General features: G+C 42.5%; 1 protein-coding gene across 1 annotated transcript; it reads left to right on the forward strand.

The window, feature by feature from the left end:
• Nucleotides 1-6,939: 6,939 nt before the first annotated feature.
• LOC138969034 (iduronate 2-sulfatase-like) lies at nt 6,940-17,904 on the forward strand. Its single transcript, XM_070341725.1, has 9 exons — nt 6,940-7,264; nt 7,400-7,680; nt 8,239-8,416; nt 9,596-9,678; nt 10,104-10,293; nt 13,471-13,631; nt 14,310-14,436; nt 15,786-16,028; nt 16,782-17,904. Exons 1-9 carry the CDS (start codon nt 7,177-7,179, stop codon nt 17,207-17,209), a joined length of 1,779 nt encoding a protein of 592 aa, XP_070197826.1. The 5' UTR covers nt 6,940-7,176; the 3' UTR covers nt 17,210-17,904.
• The last annotated feature ends 4,328 nt before the right edge of the window (nt 17,905-22,232 follow it).

Genomic DNA, 22,232 nt, shown 5'->3' on the forward strand with positions numbered 1-22,232 from the left:
TTTTTCATTTTTTTGATAAATGTCTTTGATGACGTCATATCCGGCTTTTCGTGAAAGTTGAGGCGGCACTGTCACGCCCTCATTTTTCAACCAAATTGGTTGAAATTTTGGTCAAGTAATCTTCGACGAAGCCCGGGGTTCGGTATTGCATTTCAGCTTGGTGGCTTAAAAATTAATTAATGACTTTGGTCATTAAAAATCGGAAAATTGTAAAAAAAAATAAAAATTTTCAAAACGATCCAAATTTACGTTTATCTTATTCTCCATCATTTGCTGATTCCAAAAACATATAAATATGTTATATTCGGATTAAAAACAAGCTCTGAAAATTAAATATATAAAAATTATTATCAAAATTAAATTGTCCAAATCAATTTAAAAACACTTTCATCTTATTCCTTGTCGGTTCCTGATTCCAAAAACATATAGATATGATATGTTTGGATTAAAAACACGCTCAGAAAGTTAAAACAAAGAGAGGTACAGAAAAGCGTGCTATCCTTCTTAGCGCAACTGCTACCCCGCTCTTCTTGTCAATTTCACTGCCTTTGCCATGAGCGGTGGACTGACGATGCTACGAGTCTACGGTCTTGCTGAAAAATGGCATTGCGTTCAGTTTCATTCTGTGAGTTCGACAGCTACTTGACTAAATATTGTATTTTCGCCTTACGCGACTTGTTTGTTGTTGTGGTTATTTGTTCGTCGTTTGTCTTTTTCTGTAAAATGTATTTTCTGGTGCTTTTGTTATATTTAGTCAAGTTTTGACTAAATATTTTAACATCGAGGGGGAATCGAAACGAGGGTCGTGGTGTATGTGCGTGTGTCTGTGTGTCTGTGTGTCTGTGTGTGTGTGTGTGTGTGTGTGTAGAGCGATTCAGACTAAACTACTGGACCGATCTTTATGAAATTTGACATGAGAGTTCCTGGGTATGAAATCCCCGAACGTTTTTTTCATTTTTTGGATAAATGTCTTTGATGACGTCATATCCGGCTTTTCGTGAAAGTTGAGGCGGCACTGTCACGCCCTCATTTTTCAACCAAATTGGTTGAAATTTTGGTCAAGTAATCTTCGACGAAGCCCGGACTTCGGTATTGCATTTCAGCTTGGTGGCTTAAAAATTAATTAATGACTTTGGTCATTAAAAATCGGAAAATTGTAAAAAAAAATAAAAATTTATAAAACGATCCAAATTTACGTTCATCTTATTCTCCATCATTTTCTGATTCCAAAAACATATAAATATGTTATATTTGGATTAAAAACAAGCTCTGAAAATTAAATATATAAAAATTATTATCAAAATTAAATTGTCCAAATCAATTTAAAAACACTTTCATCTTATTCCTTGTCGGTTCCTGATTCCAAAAACATATAGATATGATATGTTTGGATTAAAAACACGCTCAGAAAGTTAAAACAAAGAGAGGTACAGAAAAGCGTGCTATCCTTCTTAGCGCAACTACTACCCCGCTCTTCTTGTCAATTTCACTGCCTTTGCCAAGAGCGGTGGACTGACGATGCTACGAGTATACGGTCTTGCTGAAAAATGGCATTGCGTTCACTTTCATTCTGTGAGTTCGACAGCTACTTGACTAAATGTTGTATTTTCGCCTTACGCGACTTGTTACTGCTTTTCGTCATACTTTGTTTAACCTATGGTTCACCTCTTTACGCTTGTCTGTTTTACTGGTAGGGAATTCACAAGCTTGTTGTTTCTTTTTGAAGTGAGCAATCACCACACACATAAACAGAGACACTAAATACATTTCCAAACCCCAGACATGCTCAACATAACCTGCTAAACAAGTATGATAAATATATCTTGATGTACATTAATTAGAAGAACAAGCACATTTTTTCTGTACTTTGTAATAATATGCTATTTGTGGAAAAGTAAAAAATAAAAAATAAAAAAAAAGAATACAGAAAAACGCGCTTTCCTGCTTAGCACAATACGCTACCGCGCTAATCTGGCGTGTCAATATCACTACGTTTTGCACGTGGGAGGTGAGCGATTTCCTTCACGCGGGGATTGACGAAGCTGTACTGTCTTGGTGAAAAAATACAGTGCGTTCAGTTTCATCCCGTGAGTTCGACAGCTTGACTAAATGTAGTAAGTTCGCCTTACGCGACTTGTTAGTAACCAGCACAATTTCTCAAATCCATAATCAATATATTTAGAACAAAATGAACAGAATAGAGTATAGGCCTACAGTCTCATGGCATCAGACGTTGTATAAGATGATCTAGGTTTTGAAAGCTGCACAGAAGAAACAAAACCGGCACGGTTGGCCTAGTGGTAAGGCGTCCGCCCCGTGATCGGGAGGTCGTGGGTTCGAACCCCGGCCGGGTCATACCTAAGACTTTAAAATTGGCAATCTAGTGGCTGCTCCGCCTGGCGTCTGGCATTATGGGGTTAGTGCTAGGACTGGTTGGTCCGGTGTCAGAATAATGTGACTGGGTGAGACATGAAGCCTGTGCTACGACTTCTGTCTTGTGTGTGGCGCACGTTATATGTCAAAGCAGCACCGCCCTGCTGTGCCCTTCGTGGTCGGCTGGGCGGCCGGGCGTTAAGCAAACAAACAAACAAACAAAAAAGAAGAAACAAATATGCGGAGAATGAGTATTAATATCAGATTCAAAGACAATAAACAGATGCAAACGATGTGATGGCCGTGGACACTAAAATTGTGTGGGCGGGCATTCCAGTGACTGATTCTTGCTGTGGGTGCTGTTCATAAGAACAAGACGAAAACTCTCCGGACCTTTCAGCTTCACAACAGCATTCCACGACGGAAAACTAGATGAGATAGAGCATTCTACGACGGAACACAAGGTGAGCTAGAACATTCTACTACGGAAAATAAGGTGAGATAGACCATTCTACGACGAACAACAAGGTGACATAGAGCCTTTTACGATTGAAAACAAGGGAAGAAAGAGCATTCTACGACGAAAAACAAGGGGAGACATAGTATTCTACGACAGAAAACTAGGGGAGACAGAGCATTCTACGACGGAAAGCAAGGTGAGATAGAGCATTCTACGACGGGAAACAAAGTTAGATAGAGCATTCTACGGCGGAAAACAATGTGAGATAGACCATTCTACGACGGAAAACAAGGTGAGATAGAGCATTCTGCGACAAAAAACATGGTGAGATAGAGCATTCTACGACTGAAAACATGGTGAGATAGAGCATTCTACGACGGAAAACAAGGTGAAATAGAGCATTATACAACGGAAAGCAAGGTGAGATAGAACATTCCACGACGGAAAACTTGGTGAGATAGAGCATTCTACGACGGGAAACAAGCTGAGATAGAGCATTCCACGACGGAAAACTCGGTTAGATAGAGCATTCCACGACGAAAAACTATGTGAGATAGAGCATTCCACGACGGGAAACAAGGTGAGATATAGCATTCTACGACGGAAAACAAGGTGAGATAGAGCATTCTACGACGGGAAACAACTTGTGAGATGGAGCATTCTACGACGGAAAACTAGGTAAGATAGAGCATTCTACGACGGAAACCAAGGTGAGATAGAGCATTCTACAAAGGTAGACAAGGTGAGATAGAGCATTTTACGGTGGAAAATTAGGTGAGATAGATCATTCTACGACGGAAAACTAGGTGAGATAGAGTATTCTACGACGGAAAACAGGTAAGATAGAGCTCTCTACGACGAAAAACAAGGTGAGATAGAGCATTCTACGACGGAAAACTATGTGAGATAGAGCGTTTTATGACGGAAAACTAGGTAAGGTAGAGCATTCTACGACGGAAAACTAGGTGAGATAGAGCATTCTACGACGGAAAACTAGGTGAGATAGAGCATTCTACGACGGAAAACTAGGTGAGATAGAGCATTCTACGATGGAAAGCAAGGTAAGATAGAACATTCTACGAAGGTAAACAAGGTGTGATGGAGCATTCTACGACGGAAAACTAGGTGACATAGAGCATTCTACGACGGACTACAAGATAAGAAAGAGCATTCTACGACGGACAACAAGGTAAGAAAGAGCATTCTACGACGGAAAACATGGTGAGATAGACAATCTACGACATAAAACAGGTAACATAGAGCATTCTACGACGGAAAACAAGGTGAGATAGAGCATTCTACGACGGAACACTAGGTGAGATGTAGAGGGTACATGCCGAGCCTCAGTGATTATCAAAACTAATGGTCGAAGTTAGCGGATCATGAAAAATGCGAGTTTCAGCGAGCTTTTTCATGACCGCGAACTGAGACCATTAGTTTTGATAATCACTGAGACGAGGTATGTAACCTCTTTATTCCTCTTTTCTTCAGTTATTCAAAGAAAAGAGGAGTTTTTGTGCGAAAGTTTGATCGAATCATATTCACCCAACCCGTCTACCTGCGCAGGCGATCGATTAATGCGCGGTTTGTATAGTTCCGTGCAAATCATTCAATTCTGTTAACACTTCTTGTCAGTTTCCATGTTTTGAACTAAAATCAAGTACACAGTTATGTTGTCATTCTGCTGTGGCGGTAAAGGCAGAAAGTGTGTGTTCTGTTCATGTTTTGGTATCGCTCAGGAAATGTTCTTTCCTCGAATGTGACTAGCAGACGAAGTTTTACACCCGTGTTCCAACGTTAAAAACTGTATGAAGTTCAGTTTTCTGGGGCAAAACAGTGTATGAAACCGCTGCATGTTCTTTAAGTTGATTAAATGTTTGCAATTGATTGCGTGTGATCTGTTTATAAAATGAAATATTGTTGAAAACTGACCGTCGGATTACAGTCTTGTCGATGCAGCCGAAACCTGGAAGGGGAACTACTCGTGTCGCTACACAAAGTATGAGAGTTACTTTTCCTTGGAATCTTGCTAGCGATAAACGATTGTGCACGGCAGATCTGAATTGAGAAAACAACCAAACTCATGGATTTTATATTGAGATTCATGTGTTCAAGCCTGTAGTATTGTTTGCTCCAGAAATGTATATTTTGTACATTAGAGTGTTCTAAACTGTTGAGTCGCAAAAAGTAGATCCACAATGTGTACAGTCTCTACCCATGAGCTATCGAGGATTCAAGCCCGTTGATGGGTAAGTGATTTTGGTTGTTGGGTAAGTTACCGAAAAATAACTAGCTCTACAAGTTTACAGAGAGAAAGAAGCAGAGGGGGGAATAAAGACCATTCTACGACGGACAACTATGTGAGATAGAGCATTCTACGACGGAAACAGGTAAGATAGAGCTCTCTACGACGGAAAACAAGGTGACATAGAGCATTCTACGACAAGGTAAGAAAGAGCATTCTACGACGGAAAACTATCCGGGTGAGATAGAGCATTCTACGACGGCAAACCAGTTAAGATAGAGCATTCTACGACGGAAAACTAGGTGAGATAGAGCATTCTACGACGGAAAACAATCAAAGGATGGACTTTGAACTGTGGAACTTCCATTTGACCCCCATGCATACACCCACCCTCCAATACCACCGGTTTTTTGTGGGTTTTTTTTGTTGGGGGGAGTTTTGACCTTGTTTTATTCAAGCAGAATGCTCTGTCAGAATGACCGAGGACGTTTACGTGCCACAGTGGTGACACGGGAGCAGGACATGGATGCCGTCTCTGAACTTTCATGCAAAATTGACCGGTGCCCGTCTCGTCCCGGCCCGGATTTGAACCCGTGACTCGCGGATCGAAAGACATCAACTGACCTACCGACACATTTAAGCTTTACGCTTGCATATAGACAATTATGAACGAAAATCAATGCAGCACGGCTCATCGCATAGTGTAAAATGACAGTAAGCAAACAAACATCCTGTAATAGGAGAATATTGACCCATAGGAGTAATTACATCTATACTGATGACAATTTTGGCCTTCAATTAAACATTGATTTGAACACTGGTAATGGTTTTTAACATTGGGGTGACGGCTGTGCACTCTGCATGCTTTCTGGCTGTCTGTCTGTCAGTCTGTCTTTCTGGCTGTCTGTCTGGCTGTCTCTTTGTCTCTCTCTGTCTCTCTCTGTCTGTCTGTCTCTTTAATCACTGGTTATGACTATACCAGTGGGGCTGACTCCTCCCCCCCCCCCCCCCCCCCAATAAATGCTGTCTGTCTGTCCGTCTGTCTGTCTGTCTGTCTGTCTGTATGTCTGTCTGTCTCTCTCTCGCTCTCTCGCTCTCTCTCGCTCTCTCTCTCTCTCGCTCTCTCTCTCTCTCTCTCTCTCTCTCTCTCTCTCTCTCTCTCTCTCTCTCTCTCTCTCTCTCTCTCTCTCTCTCTCTCTCTCTCTCTCTCTCTCTCTCTCTCTCTTCGGATTGGGTGCGCCACTGTGTTGGATCTCTCATGGGACTTTATCAGTCAATGTTTAATTGTACTTACAGATAAAGAAATGCTACTACGCAGTAAAGACTTTGTTATGCGTGTCGACAGTGATACCGGTGTAGGATCCGGTCCGGTCCCCCCTCTGAAGTAGTCCCCCGGGGGACCAATTCGTGGCAAAAACTGCTCTATAATGGTCCCCCCCCCCCCTTAGACATCCAGCCTCGTTTTTCTTGTTACAATGTTAGTAATGTTACCAGCAATTTTAGAGAAAAGAAAGGAAAGAATCAGAGACTGGTTTCATTTCTTCTTATCAGTATTTATTTATTATTCATTTTATTTCATGTCATTTTTCTTTTGAACGGCATTATAAATCAGATCTATTTTATTTTCTGCAAAATATAGTCAAACAAAGAGATTGCTGTCTGTGCACTACATAATACCGGACGAAGATATACGTAGATTGAAAATGGCTTGAATGCCTAAGAACAACGAGGCTGGATGTCTAAGGGGGGACCATTATAGAGCAGTTTTTGCCACGAATTGGTCCCCCGGGGGACTACTTCAGAGGGGGGACCGGACCGGATCCTACACCGGCACTGTTTTCGTTTCTTTTTTAAGATAAGTAGAACAAAAGTTTCAAGTACCAGATGAAAAACGTAGAATCAGAGATTGTGGCAGTGTCGTGACGCTTTTGCGAAGTTATGTGGACAAATGTGTGTGTTTTGCAAATTTCCCAAGATTAGTCAATGTGATTGAAAACTGATTTAAGGCATCAACAGAACTTTTTTCTTTGATTTAACTTATTGCCATTCTCAGCTGAATTAACCAGTTTTGTTTTCAAGTTAAAATCACGAAAGATCAATGATTATGGCGGCAAATCAGATTTTGTTCCTTTTTCTTCTTCTTCTCTGCAATGGTTGTTGCACAACAGCTTTGCATAATGAGCCAGGTATGGTACGCACACACACACACACACACGCACATACACACACACACACACACACACACGCACATACACACACACACACACACACACACACTAAATACATGAATAATAAATACCTTTTCACTACTTTTTCAACAGACAATGGCAGCAGGGAGGAGAGACAGATTCACAACACACCAGAACCTACCCACTCCACCCCTCCACACACCGCAAAGGACCCTCTGTCAATCTGGATCAAAGAGGCATCATCGTCATCATCGTCGCCGTCGTCGTCGTTGTCTTCCAGGCCCAACGTGCTGTTCCTTGTCGTCGATGACCTGCTGCCCAGACTGGGTTGCTATGGGGACCAGATGCTGGTGACGCCCAACATTGATCACTTGGCCAGCAAGAGTGTTGTCTTTGAGAGAGCGTATGCACAGGTGAGAGTGAGTAATGTAAGAGAGACAGAAGAAATAAGTGAGTGTGTGTGTGTGTGTGTGTGTGTGTGTGTGTGTGTGTGTGTGTGTGCGCGTTTGTGAGTGTGTGTGTGTGTGTGTGAGTGCGTGCGGTCGTGCGTGCGTGCGGTCGTGCGTGCGTGCGTGCGTGTGTGCGTGCGTGCGTGCGTGCGTGCGTGTGTGCGTGCGTGCGTGCTTGCGTGCGTGAGTGTGTGTGTGTGTGTGTGTGTGTGGGTGGGTGGGTGTGTGTGTGTGTGTTTGTGAGTGTGTGTGTGTGTTTGTGAGTGTGAGTGTGTGTGTGTGTGTGTGTGTGTGTGTGTGTGAGTGCGTGCGGTCGTGCGTGCGTGCGTGCGTGCGTGCGTGAGTGCGTGCGTGCGTGAATGTGTGTGTCCATTGCATTGCATTCTATTATATTCTTTTCTATTGCATTGTAGGCTTATTGTTTTGCGTTGCATTGTAGTGTATTGTATTGCAATACACTGTACTAAACGTCCCCATTAGTTAATTAACCAATCTTCCTTTTGAACATCACTGTCTTCACAGCAAGCGTTATGCGGACCCAGCCGGACGTCCTTCTTGACCGGACGACGGCCAGAGAGCACCCGTGTGTTTGACCTGACCACCTACTGGCGCGACGTGGCGGGTAACTTCACCACTTTGCCCCAGTTCTTCAAACAACACGGCTACTTCGCTCAGGGCATCGGCAAAATCTTCCACCCAGGTGTAGTGCCAAAAAGTTGTGACATTTTTGTTTGTTTGTGTTTATACAAGATTTGGTTCTGTTGAAGGAAATCAAGTCCATATATTAATTGACCCAAGTCGCATTTGCAAAGTCTACTCAGTCACGAAGCTCGCTGAAAGAAGCTTTGGCATTGAATTTTCGGTAAAAACAATACTTCCCAAAGTCTCCGCAAAGCGGTAAACTTCGGGCCCAGTTAAGCGATCTTAATGTATAATCAATGCGGGCAAACTCAAGCAAAACCTGATATTTCGTGGCCGAGCAAATGCAAAACATTTATCACACATGCTTTACACCATTCAAAGCAAGTGCTAAAATGTACAATGATCATAGTAATGGGCGTTGATAAACTACTCACATCACAATACAAGATAAAACAAAACAAAGCCTACCATATGTTTGAAGTATTTCGTTGTACTAAAAAAAGGAGGCAGTCTCAATTAAACGATAGGTAAATTGAAATTCTAATATTAAGATAGTCTCAAATCCGCTGTTGGTCACTTGGAAGCTCCAATAGAGGAATTCCGAAAATGACTCTGACGGGTGTGCATGGGTTATGAACGAGTGAATACCCTTGATTTTACTCGGACAAACATACCAGAGGCCAAGCGACGGGTGTGTCGGAAACACGTGGACAGGAGCACGTGTCAATCTATTTGGGCCTAAAAAAAAAAATAGGTGTGGTTACGGTAACCCGACCTACCCTATTTTTAGGGGCCGACCCTATAACTTTTTATTACATTTGTCAAAAAAAAAAGAAAACGAGTGCAGAAAACGCAATGAAAGCGAAATCGCCCGAGTCGCACACTTATTTCCCTGTCAAGTAGGTTTAATTTGTACACATTAGAAAAAAAAGTTTTAACAAAAAAGTGATTGCCTACCTTCCTACCCTATTTTTTTGGGCTATGTTACCGTAACCACACCTATTTTTTTATTTTTTTTGCCTTGTCCGAGGAAAAGCAAAGGTATTCACTTTTTCACAACCCATTCAAACCCGACGGAGTTATATATATACGAAAATCGTCTATTAACTACACTACATACATTGATTATTTTTTTCCCCCGAGCGATCTGAATGCTAAGATGAAAACTTTGAGTCCTGACGTAAACTCGCTCTGAGAATGAATGTGTCTTGAACGAGTGAGGGGACTATTTTTGCAGGCAACTCTGGTGGCAACAATGACGGTGATTTTAGCTGGTCCGCCCCTAACTACAATGGAAAACAACCTGTCAGTTATGAAAAGGTGATAGCGACACAAGATAACAATCGCACGCATGCACGCGTGCACGCACACACACACACACACACACACACACGCGCGCGCGCGAGCGCGCACACGCACACACACACACGCACTCACTCACACACACACACACACACACACACACACACACACACACACACTCTCTCTCTCTCTCTCTCTCTCTCTCTCTCTCTCTCTCACACACACACAGAGTTTTGTTCTCTCTCTCTCTTTCTGGAAAAAAGCTAGTATCTATTGCTTATGCCACAACCATCTCTCTCTCTCTCTCTCCTTCCGTAATAAAGTTATCTCTCACTTACACACTTACACTTACAGGACTGACTTCGACCGATCTCAACGGGTAACAAATACATTCCACTCCACAAAACAAAGTCACATTCATTTTATTGTTTTTATCTAATCAGCGTCACGAGTCTACCATCCAGCCAGTGAAGGAGACAGTGGTGGGCAAACTGCAGGACACGACCATAGCGGACTTTGCCGTGGAATGGCTAAACAATCGATCACAGACGTCACAACATGACCGTCCTTTCTTTCTCGCTGTCGGCTTCCACAAGCCTCACCTGCCATTCCTGTATCCGGAGGAGTTCAAAGGTAAATATGTTTACACACACACACACACACACACACACACACACACGTTAAAGGGGGTGTTTAGCTTTCACTCTGTCTGTGTGTCAGTTTGTCCTTCTATCCGCACTCAGATCGCTGGCGTTTTCTGGCCGATTGAGCTGATAATTGGTGTGTAGCTTGGAAGGGGGATACACACGGTCGTAGCAACAACACAAAGATTCCTTCCTTCCTTTAATAGAAGAGAGGATAAGCTGACAATACTTTCTGGTAGACACTATTATGTTTCCTGAGCAAATGTCAGTTTAAGGGAAGTAACCCCTTTTTTCTTGTTTGCTAAGTGTCTTGTTGATAGTGCTTGCCCTTGCTTTGTGTGGGTATGTAATACAACATAGGGGAACGAGGAGGGTCGGTAGCTCAGTTGGTAGAGCACTGGACTTGTGATCGGAAGATCGCAGGTTCGAATTCGGGCCGGGACGGACACGGGTCAACTGTATGTGCAGACCCAGAGACGGAAGCCATATCCCAACCCCGTGTCACCATAATGGCACGTAAAGATCTTGGTCAAGTTCTGCCAGAAGTGTAGATGGCTGATACCACCTAAACACGCATATGTATCTCGTCAAAAGCCGTGATGGCGTAAAACGCTAATCATATAACCCATATCTTGTCCTTAAGAGGCGAAATATTTAGCCTGTATGACATAAAGCATTATCTCTTTCCTTCGAGGAGGGCCATGACCCCTCTTAGGTCAGCACCTGTTTTTATCTGGATACAATTCTGTTTTATTTCAGTTAGTCGCAGCCACCAGCTGTTCTTAGTTGTAGTTTTTCATAGTTCTTATCTGTTCTTTCTGCATTCGGGCCAAACATTTGAGAAGTGTATCATTTCAGTCGCTCTGGTTTTCGATCTTGATATTTGGGAAATCTTTTGGGAGGTTCTCCATAATACGGGTGTTCTTTGATTTATCCCATGACCCGCCTCTTTGTCTCTGTTAGCTGAGGAGGTGATTATTCTGAATTTATCCATCGCAACCATATGAATTATCCATCGCAACCGAGTTTCGATCTCAACTGTCATTGGTCATTGTCTTTGATTTCAGAGTACAATTGAATAATTTATAGAGGTCATCTGCATATTCAGAGTTTACAGATGGACTACTTTTTTCAACATACGACTGAAATATGTTATGGTGTCAAAGTCAATATCACGTATAGGTACAGGCCTACATGTGTCAATATTGAGAAAATAAAGAATACTTCATACGATACGCACATTCTGCATGGATTTAAAGAGCGGAGTCGAGATATTTCGCTGGCTGAAGCGACTGCATGGTCAAAGGCATGTTCAACGAGTATCGCGAGTGGGATCAAGGGACGATACTCCCTAATTTTTACACAGACAGCCATCTGCACAGAACCGTGTGAGAGAGAGAGAGAGAGAGAGAGAGAGAGAGCGAGAGAGAGAGAGAGCAATCAAAACACAACCCAGTCACCTGGTAGTTTGAAAACTCAATCTGAAACTGACATCGATTTTCGAAGGCATGCCTGCGGTGCATAACTCTCGAAAAGTTGTCGTAGCTGGGAACCCGTTGAGATCCATTCCAACGCTCAAAAAATTATCAGAAGAGTCACCATGAAGTCAAATCAAACGTTAGGTTTTCTCATCTGGTTATTTGCTTTGGCTTAAAGTGTATTGCTTCGATTGATAGCTGAATCTGCTTGCAACCGTGCTGTTCAAGACTGTTCGAACTGTCGTCTGCTAGACGGGCTTGTGTGAATCCGAGTCGAGTAAACTGCGGGGTTCAGCGACAAATGAGGGAGTGGCATCAAAATGAAAAGAAGAAGACGAAAAGAAGTTGGAGATACAGTTAAGATATATGGGGAAGAGAAGAGGATGTGAGGTGTTAGATGTAGCCAACCTTAGGTGTTCAAACTCAAGACCGGGACAAAGTAGAAAGCGATGTACCGCGACTGACTCTCAGTGCCGACATACAACTTCCAAGCTTTATTGCTTAACGTCTACAACAGGCGAAGTATTGAAGCTTTGGCTCACCTAAACCCGACGACTGAATATGTAAGTGATCCACGTGTGAAAACCGAAACAGAACAGCGCGATGACAGCCAACATTTCTATCCCCGACTGACAAACAGTAACACTGCATGCGAACTGACTTGGGTCAACGATCAAACCAGCACGGCCCGAACTGAATTTGTTGCGCTGCCATTATCGTGCGCAATTCTGGTAAAAATATAAACCCGGTATGCCGAATTGAGTATAACGAAAGCCGATGTCAAATATACACAGGGATATTTTAAAATGACTTTCAAAATGTAAAAGCAGACAGCAGACCTTTTTATAAGCAATATGAATAGAATGACTGAATGTCCACATACAAGTCGAATGACGCGGTCCATTATGCTGACAAATGGGAACTAGCTTTGCGCATGAATTCATTGACATGAATTTCGACTGCGGAGGCTTTTGGCAAGCTGAAAACAGGCACGGGCAAGTTTTAGTGGAAAAAGTAAGTGTTTTTAATGAAAACGTCGGAGTAATGGGATAAATAGCTTACACACCTCGTCCTGAATATCTTGCATATTTTCCCTCGGGTCGATTTTCAGGTATTACCTCGCCAAATACCTGAAAATCGACCCTCGGAAAAATATGCAAGATAATCAGAACTCGGAGTGTGTAACCTATATATATCTGGGGTTGTTTTTTGTTTTTAAATTGTTTGTTTGTTTCAGGGGGAAAAACATTTAGTACGGTTTCGTTATTTTTAATGTGGTGTTGTTGCTCTATTGTTCTGATGGTTGTTCGTTGGTGAAATCTTCTCAGTCAAACCAATAAAAATTGAGTCGAACAAGCGAAGTCGTTTCTTGTTCTTTACTTTCCCAACGCTCCTGCTCGACTGCTGAGATCTCTTACGAGTCTCGCGGTCCCACGTGATCATATATTTCACACGTCTTATTAGTGCGCCACAACGCAACAACTCACAAAACAAGACGCGCAACAATGCAATAGACAGTCATCGTCTCACATTAATATCATACCAGCGCTTCACGGTACTATAATCAGCATCAAAGTCATATAGCTGAAAACCTTACTGCCTTGAAGGTTACAACTTTATGTGCACACACAAAACTTATCTTCAGACAGCATCTATCCTAATACCTGGTTTTTTTCTCTTTCGAACAGCCTTGTACCCGCTACAAAACATACACCCGGCAAAGCACACAGACAAGCCCCCCAACACAGAGGACGTTGTTTTCAGCGGCAACTTCGAGTTCCACATGTTTAAGGATATCCAGAACTTCAACCAGACAGACACCATGGATCCTTTACCTCTCTCCTATCAGGTAAGTGATTGAAAATACTAGTATGTACACAGTTTACTATCAGCTGATTTATTTACTATTAATAGCAATCCCATAACTATCTGAGAAACAACATGAGCGACATCATATGATTACGAAATAAGAGTGCCTTTATGTTTAACTAGTCGATGATAACGTAGCTTTTCATTTAATTTTCTATCATAACTCTTGTTTACTGAAGCGAAATAAAAAGTAAATTGTTCTGCTCTGTTCTAACGCATACACTGTTCGCGTTCACACTTGAAAGCGGTTTAGCCTTATTAATATGTGTATATATTGCAGACCCCCGTGGGTTAGGGGGAAGAATTTACCCGATGCTCCCCAGCATGTCGTGAGAGGCGACTAACGGATTCTGTTTCTCTTTTTACCCTTGTTAAGTGTTTCTTGTACAGAATATAGTCAATTTTTGTAAAGAATTTGGTCAGGCAGTATGTAAGAAATGTTAAGTCCTTTGTACTGGAAACTTGCATTCTCCCAGTAAGGTGATACATTGTACTGCGTTGCAGGCCCCTGGAGCAAATTTTTGATTGGTGCTTTTGTGAACAAGAAACAATTGACAGGTGGCTCTATCCCATCTCCCCCCTTTCCCCGTCGCGATATAACCTTCGTGGTTGAAAACGATGTTAAACACCAAATAAAGAAAAAGAAGATATATTGCAGCTCCAACTTCGTCAAGCCTACTCAGCAGCCATCAGCTTCACCGATGGCCTAGTGGGTAGAGTGCTGGAAGCGCTGGAGAGAAATGGCTTCACCAACAATACCATCATCTCTTTTCATGGCGACCACGGTGAGTGTGTGAAGAAACAAAATTGCTGATTGTGGACTCTCCTTCTTCTCTTTTTTCATCGTCTTTCCCTTCTCTTTCTGATAGCATTCCCTGCTCAGAACTATATTTTCCATATTTTAACAGTAATATTTTTACCTGAGTTTGTGAATAATTATGGACCGATGGTGACAAGACAACAGCTTTGCCTTGCTTTGCCTTCTGTTGTCGTCGTGGTGGTGGTCGATTCCCTGAACGAACTGAAACCTGACTGGCAAAACCAAAATTTCCATTTTCTTGATTCAAATGACTGTATGTATGAACTTAAGCCTAAACAAGTCGCGTAAGGCGAAATTACTACATTTAGTCAAGCTGTGGAACTCACAAAATGAAACTGAACGTAGTCCGCTGCTAGTGCAAACGGCAGTGAAAGTGACGAGCCTGTTTGGCGCGGTAGCGGTTGCGCTGTGCTTCATAGCACGCTTTACTGTACCTCTCTTCGTTTTAACTTTCTGAGCGTGTTTTTAATCCAAACATATCATATCTATATGTTTTTGGAATTAGGAACCGACAAGGAATAAGATGAAAGTGTTTTTAAATTGATTTTGAAAATTTAATTTTGATCATAATTTTTATATTTTTAATTTTCAGAGCTTGTTTTTAAACCAAATATAACATATTTATATGTTTTTGGAATCAGGAAATGATGTAGAATAAGATGAACGTAAATTTGGGTCGTTTTATAATTTATTTATTTTTTTACACTTTTCAGATTTTTAATGACCAGAGTCATTAATTAATTTTTAAGCCACCAAGCTGAAATGCAATACCAAAGTCCGGCCTTCGTCGAAGATTGCTTGGCCAAAATTTCAATCAATTTGATTGAAAAATGACGGTGTGACAGTGCCGCCTCAACTTTTACAAAAAGCCGGATATGATGTCATCAAATACATTTATCGAAAAAAAGAAAAAAACGTCCGGGGATATCATACCCAGGAACTCTCATGTAAAATTTCATAAAGATCGGTCCAGTAGTTTAGTCTGAATCGCTCTACACACACACACGCACAGACAGACAGACAAACAGACACACACACACACACACACACACACACACACACACACACACACACACACACACACACACACACACATACACCACGACCCTCGTCTCGATTCCCCCTCTATGTTAAAACATTTAGTCAAAACTTGACTAAATGTAAAAAGCTTAATACTTTCTCCCTTAGGTGCACTGACGAAGTTGCTATTCTCCGCATCTCGTAGTTGGTACGCATTCAACCAATCAGTGGTAATACTGGCATGGTACACCAACATGTACTTAATCATCGGTGCACGCGAACCCAATATTGCAGGATACCACCTGGGAGACAACGCGATGTGGGGAAAGCACACTAACTACGAAGCGACCACGAGAATTCCCATGATGTTTCACATACCGGGAGTGACGTCCCCTGACAGCGATTTCCGCTACATCGACGTTTTGGCGGGAAACCTCACACACACTGCTCAAAGACCGACTCCAGTCCAACCACGACTCCGCACCGACGCTCTGGTAGAGGCTGTGGATTTATACCCGACCCTTGCGGAACTTGCAGGTCTGATGAACCTTGTATCTCTCGTACTGTACATTATAGTCTAGAGACATCCTGCTTGCTGCCGCGCGAGCCAAGAAAATGTATCCTCTGTATCTTCACTGCGCTGGCTGCAAAAAAAAAAACCCGCGCGGAGGTGTTTTAAGACACATCAGACACAGGGTGATTAAGATTTATTGAATATGCGCAAGTTTGATTTATGGTGATTGGGTGTTAGTACTTACTGAATTCAAACTCCCGGTGAAATATGAAGCGTCTCTGGGGAATAAGTGATCTACAATACACGATGTAAGCAGATTATATGGTTTTCAAAATGAATCATTTTGTTCTGCAAAGTTTGATAACTTCCACTAGTTTCCTTCCATTTGGGGCACAAAACTTGGATAATATGAGAGAGAGAGAGAGAGAGAGAGAGAGAGAGAGAGAGAGAGAGAGAGAGAGAGAGAGAGAGAGAGAGAGAGAGAGAGAGAGAGAGAGAGAGAGAGAGAGAGAGATCCTAAAAAGATAGCGTTCCTAAATCGAGAATCAGAAAACAGAATAGGTTAATGATTGGGATTACAGAAACAAATTGAATATTATCTGGTACGTCTACCTAACAGCATTTGAAGTAATTACTTATTTGTTTCTTTTTGTCTGGCTAAATGTTTCAATAACTAGCAATTTTTGTTTTGTTTTGCTTTATTCTTGAATATTATGATAAATCTTTGCCTTGCAAGGAAATGATTTGCATGAAATTCACCGTACTTCATCCTTCAGGGCTTCAGGCTCCCGACACCTGCCCAGACGACAACCTCCACGTCGGTACATGCGTAGAAGGAACCAGCCTCGTTCCCGTCCTCCGTGACGTCACCAGTCCGTCACAAAGCCGCGGCTTTTCTGGAAAAGAAGCAGCTTTCAGTCAGTACATCCGGAAACACAATCTTTACAACTTTACTGTCATGGGGTACAGCGTGAGAACCGCTCGGCATCGTTACGCGGAATGGGTGGAATACGACCACGATCATTTCCAGGCTAATTTTTCTAACGTGGTGGCAAGGGAGCTGTACGTGCACGCGACAGACCCTGACGAGTATTACAACGTGGAGGCGAAGGATGAGCACAGGCTGACCGTGGAGTCCCTGTCTCAGCTACTGAGGGCTGGCTGGAGGTCCACGCTGCAACATTACCTGTTAGACCTGAATTGATCGAACTGGCTCAACCCTTGTTTTTTGCTAAAAAAAAAATAATTAAAAAAGTTCTTTAGAAAATACGCCGTTTTTGGTTCGGAAAAATGTGTTAGTACGAAACTCTCTCGCCCAGTCACATTATTCTGACACCGGACGAACCAGCCCTAGCACTAACCCCATAATGCCAGACGCCAAGGGGAGCAGCCACTAGATTTTAAAGCCAATTTTAAAGTCTTAGGTAGGACCCGGCCGGGGTTCGCACCCACGACCTCCCGATCACGGGGCGGACGCCTTACCACTAGGCCAACCGTGCCGGTCAAAGGTTGTGTTCTTTTCTACTAAATATTGGGTAGGCCTACTTTTATCACTTTGTCGCTGCCCTACACGCCACCAGGCGTGAAAGGCAGTAAGTAAGTAAGTACTACTTTTATCAGCGGCTCTAATTTTGATTAATGTTTATTACTGAACACAATTTTTTTGTTTTGATTGTTTGTTTTTTGTTTTGTTTTATTTTTTCTCACTTAGAAAGGTTGACTTTATAGTGAATATTTTGCACTACGGTACAAATTGAGCCAGCAAAAAAAACTGGAATAAAACTGTTTAAGCATCCCAGAGAATTATAACAACGGTTTATATTAGTCTGTTTCGCGGGAAATAAATAAAAGGGCAGAACATTATGAAACGCAATAAACAAGAAAGAGCAAAATATTAAAGGAGATTTCTGTTTGTGTGCCTGTTGTAGTTGTTTTGTGTGCGGATGTGTGTTTATGTTGCTTGTGTGGTGTGTTTTTTAATTCCTTGTTTGTTTGGAGGTTAGTTTGCTTACCCATTCTATGGAAGCTGGAGCCACTATACTGACTGACAACATTCATGTTCTTGCCGCGATGCATCATAAAGAAGCATTTTTGTTTGCCAAACCATACTGTTTGGGGTGGACGTTCATTAGAAATTGGGAACAAATAAACTTAAACATGGTGGGTGTCGACAAACTCTTTATATTTTTGATCTAACGCTTCCCGAGGCTGCTATTACCGGCTGGAATAGCCCGAGTCTGCAATGATTCATGTGTAGCTGTTATCTCTGATACCAAGTCTAAAGCCACGTACTGTATGCACGTCATTGAAGTTGTTGATTTTTTTAAGGTTGTCGTTTGTTTGTTTGTTTGTTTGTTTGTTGCTGTTTTGGGTTTTTTGTTGTAGTGTGTAGGTGTGTTTGTTTGGGAGTGGGGGATGGAGTTAGTGGGTGTTTTAGGTGTTTTTTTTTATATTGGTTCGTTTATTTGCTTTTGACGTTCATTGGTTGATCGCTTGGATGTTTACTAACTAGTTTGTTGGTTAATGGGCTTGTTTTTTTTAATTGGGATGGGGGGGGGGGGGGGGGGGGTCATGCTTCAGTCTGCGCAGGCAAAAGATAGCCCCGTACGTTCAGTTCAAGGTGAAATACTCTTTACTTTGGCTCGAAAACTTTGGACGGTTACTTCCCCTACATTGCTCTCTCTCTCGCTAATATTGTTTCTTTTGCATTCTCCTTATGTTTTGTTTGTTTACTGTTGTTGTTTTTTCTTATATTTATTTTATGCTGTGCACGTTTTTGACACACACACTTTTTTGTTCTCAGTTGTTCTGCATTTATCGATTGATATAAGAAGACGCACTTTTTTATCACGGCATTGCGCTTTTTAATGTTGGTGTTTGTGGGTTGGTTTGTTGTTGTTGTTGTTGTTTTTGTTGTTTTTGTTGGTTGTTGTTGTTGTTGTTTTGTAGTTGTTGATATGTTGTGTGGTTTGGGAGGAGGGGAGGGTGCTTCAGTCTGCGCAGGCGAAAGATAACCTCGTACGTTCAGTTCAAGATGAAATACTCTTTACTCTATCTCGAAAACCTTTTAGGACGGTTACTTTTCCTACATTGCTCTCTCTGTCTCTCTCTCTCTCTCTCTCTCTCTCTCTCTCTCTCTCTCTCTCTCTCTCTCTCTCTCTCTCTCTTCTCTCTCTCTCTCCCTCCCTCCCTCCCTCCCCCCTCCCTCCCTCCCTCCCCCCTCCCTCCCTCCCTCTCTCTCTCTCTCTCTCTCTCTCTCTCAGTCTCTCTCTCTCTCTCTCAGTCTCTCTCTCTCTCTCTCTCTCTCTCTCTCTCTCTCTCTCTCTCTCTCTCTCTCTCTCTCAACTTACGGGTACATGCAAGGAAAGCCCACAACTTTTAAGGCGAACAACTCTGCAGAGTCTGCTGTGAAGGGCGACGGTAGTCTCCCTGTCACACTCGACCCCCTTTGAATGAACTAAAGTCACTCCCAGGTGGAATGGGAACAGCACGAAAATGATTCAGTGGCCTGAACATTTCATGTCGAGTCCCATCGCTGTCGACGACGCCAAATGTAACCGAGTGCCTAAACACCACAATCACCTTTGAAGGCGAAGTCCACTCAAACGGGATTGAGATAAACTGTTATGGCTTCTCGAAGGAAGGCCTGAACATACTGACACACTAATTCCGCTAGACCGCATCACAAACAGAACTCTACAATCCACAGGTGTTGCCCACACACACACACACAGAGAAGCCGTATCTATCTATATATATATACGACTTGTGTCTGTGTGTGTGTGTGTGTGTCTGTGTGTGAGTTAGCGATGCACGGCCAAAGTTCTCGATGGATCTGCTTCAAATTTGGTGGGCTTATTCACAGAGACCCCGGACACAACCTCATCGATGAGATATTTCAACACGTGCTCTCAGCGCGCAGCGCTGAACCGATTTTGTGCGCGCTGAACCGATTTTGGTTCCACCTCTGCTACCCGGGCCATACCGACACACCAAAGCCAAAGTTCTCGGTGGATCTTTTTCAAATTTGGACACCGTATTCAGCTACACCCCGGACACAATATCATCGATGAGATATTTCAACACGTGCTCTCAGCGCGCAGCGCTGAACCGATTTTGGTTTTTGTGTTCATTTCACCATTCCCAGTAACTCTTCCTTATCTTCTCATCTTCTCCATGTTTTCAGCGTTTACCTCCCTTCCTTCGTATGGTGCACTATAGTATGAGGGGGGCATCTTCGGATATTCCCGGCGTTCTGTTACTATTTTTAGAAGGTCACCGCAGTGTCCAGAACGTAAATTGGACCCGTAAATTATCCTCACTGTAAAAGTGCAAAGGTCGAATCAATTTATAGCCACGCGAAAAATACACTGTCATCTATCTCTCTATAGATACGGCTTCTCTGTGTTTGTGTGTGTGTGTGTGTGTGTGTGTGTGTGTGTGTGTGTGTGTGTGTGTGTGTGTGTGTCTCTCTCTATGTGGGCAACACCTGTGGATTGTTCAGTTCTGTTTGTGATGTGGTCTGGCGGCTTTTGTGTATTTGTAGCTTACTAGCGACTACCCTCTAGACAACATATCCTCACCCAAGGCCCACTAGTCGCCAAACTGTACATATTGTTTTTATTACCACGGCCTTCGTGGCTTACATCTTAATCCTTTTATTTGTAAAAAGTTTTGAGATTTATTGTTCGTGTTCCTCTTACTTGCTCATCTATTTGGTTTTATTGGTGATCCTGAAAGGTTCCACTTTTTAACTCGATTTGAATTAAAAAAAAATCATTTTACAAACCCGTTATTCAAGATATAGAATACAGACTTATAATTCTTACCAAGAAACATCTTAACTACTTTTCATTTTAACAAATTCCACAGAGCATTATCAACTCAACCCCACCCCCTGCCCTCCTCTCCTTATTTTTTGTTTCTTTCTTTCCTCTTTTTGAAAGCGGACAAACACTCAAGTCCTTAATGGCTCAAAACCGTAGGACTTTTAATATTAATTTTAACGTATTTGTATGTACTGGCCTTCCTTTGAAAAGCCATAACAGTTCAAAAGGGCTTACAGATAAGCTCTAAATTGCTCAATCCTGTTTGAGTGGAGTTCGCCTCCAAAGGTGATTAACACGGTTACATTCGTCGACAAGGATGGGACTCGATATGGTCAGGAATGGCATTATGGCCACTGAATCATTTTCGTGCTGTTCCCATTCCACGAATCTGGGAGGGACCTAAGCTTGGCGGGTCCATTGTTCGGACCCGGCAAAGCCGGCGTACGGCTCTAAGTATTTCATCCCGGCGAAGCCGGCTACCCGGCGAAGCGGGTATTCCTCTAGTATATATATATATATATGTATATGTATATGTATAAATATATAGAGATAGATGACAGTGTAATTTTCGCGTGGCTATAAATTGATTCGACCTTTTTACTTTTACAGTAAGAACAACTTACGGGTGCAATCGTGACATTCTAAAAATATAGAAACGTAGTAACGGGAATATGGATTGACGCCACACGGAGGAAGGGAGATAATCGCGGCTGAAAACACTGGAGAAGATAAGGAAGAGTTACTGGTAGTGGATCCCGACAACAAAACAAAAAAACAAAAACAAAATCGGTTCAGCTGTGCGCGCTGAACCCTGAGAGCACGTGTTGAAATATCTCATCGATGAGGTTGTGTCCGGTGTCCAAATTTGAAAAAGATCCACCGAGAACTTTGGCCGTGCATCGCGAACAGACAGACAGACAGACAGACAGACAGACACTAGTCGTATATATATATACTAGAGGAATACCCGGCTTCGCCGGGGTGAATCGCGAGACAGAGACAGACAGCGTGGCGGTTCATCACAATCACCTCTGCAGGCGAAGTCCTGTCAAACGGGATTGAGAATTTTAGAGCTTATTTCTTAGCCCTATATTATCTGCTGTGGCTTCTCACATGCCAGAACATACAGACAGACAAAAGCCGCTAGACCCCATCACAAACAGAACTCTATAATACATAGGTTTTTGCCTGCACACACACACAAACACACACACACACAGAGAAGCCGTATATATATATGCATATCTGTATCTATAAATATATAGAGATAGGTGAGAGTGTATTTTTCGCGTGGCTATAAATTGATTCGACTTTTTCACTTTGACAGTAAGAACAACTTACGGGTGCAAGGGAAGCGTTCTGGACAGCGCAGTGACATTCTAAAAATAGTCACTCTCA

This window comes from Littorina saxatilis, linkage group LG6 (assembly GCF_037325665.1).
Source record: "Littorina saxatilis isolate snail1 linkage group LG6, US_GU_Lsax_2.0, whole genome shotgun sequence".
In the NCBI taxonomy this organism is placed as follows: Eukaryota; Metazoa; Mollusca; class Gastropoda; order Littorinimorpha; family Littorinidae; genus Littorina; species Littorina saxatilis.

Excerpts from the sequence above, each read along its gene's own strand:
- LOC138969034 (XM_070341725.1), top strand. The coding sequence starts at position 7,177 with ATGATTATGGCGGCAAATCAGATTTTGTTCCTTTTTCTTCTTCTTCTC. Across the intron at positions 7,265-7,399 it reads AGCTTTGCATAATGAGCCAG|ACAATGGCAGCAGGGAGGAG; the intron begins GTATGGTACGCA and ends CTTTTTCAACAG. Across the intron at positions 10,294-13,470 it reads GTATCCGGAGGAGTTCAAAG|CCTTGTACCCGCTACAAAAC; the intron begins GTAAATATGTTT and ends TCTTTCGAACAG.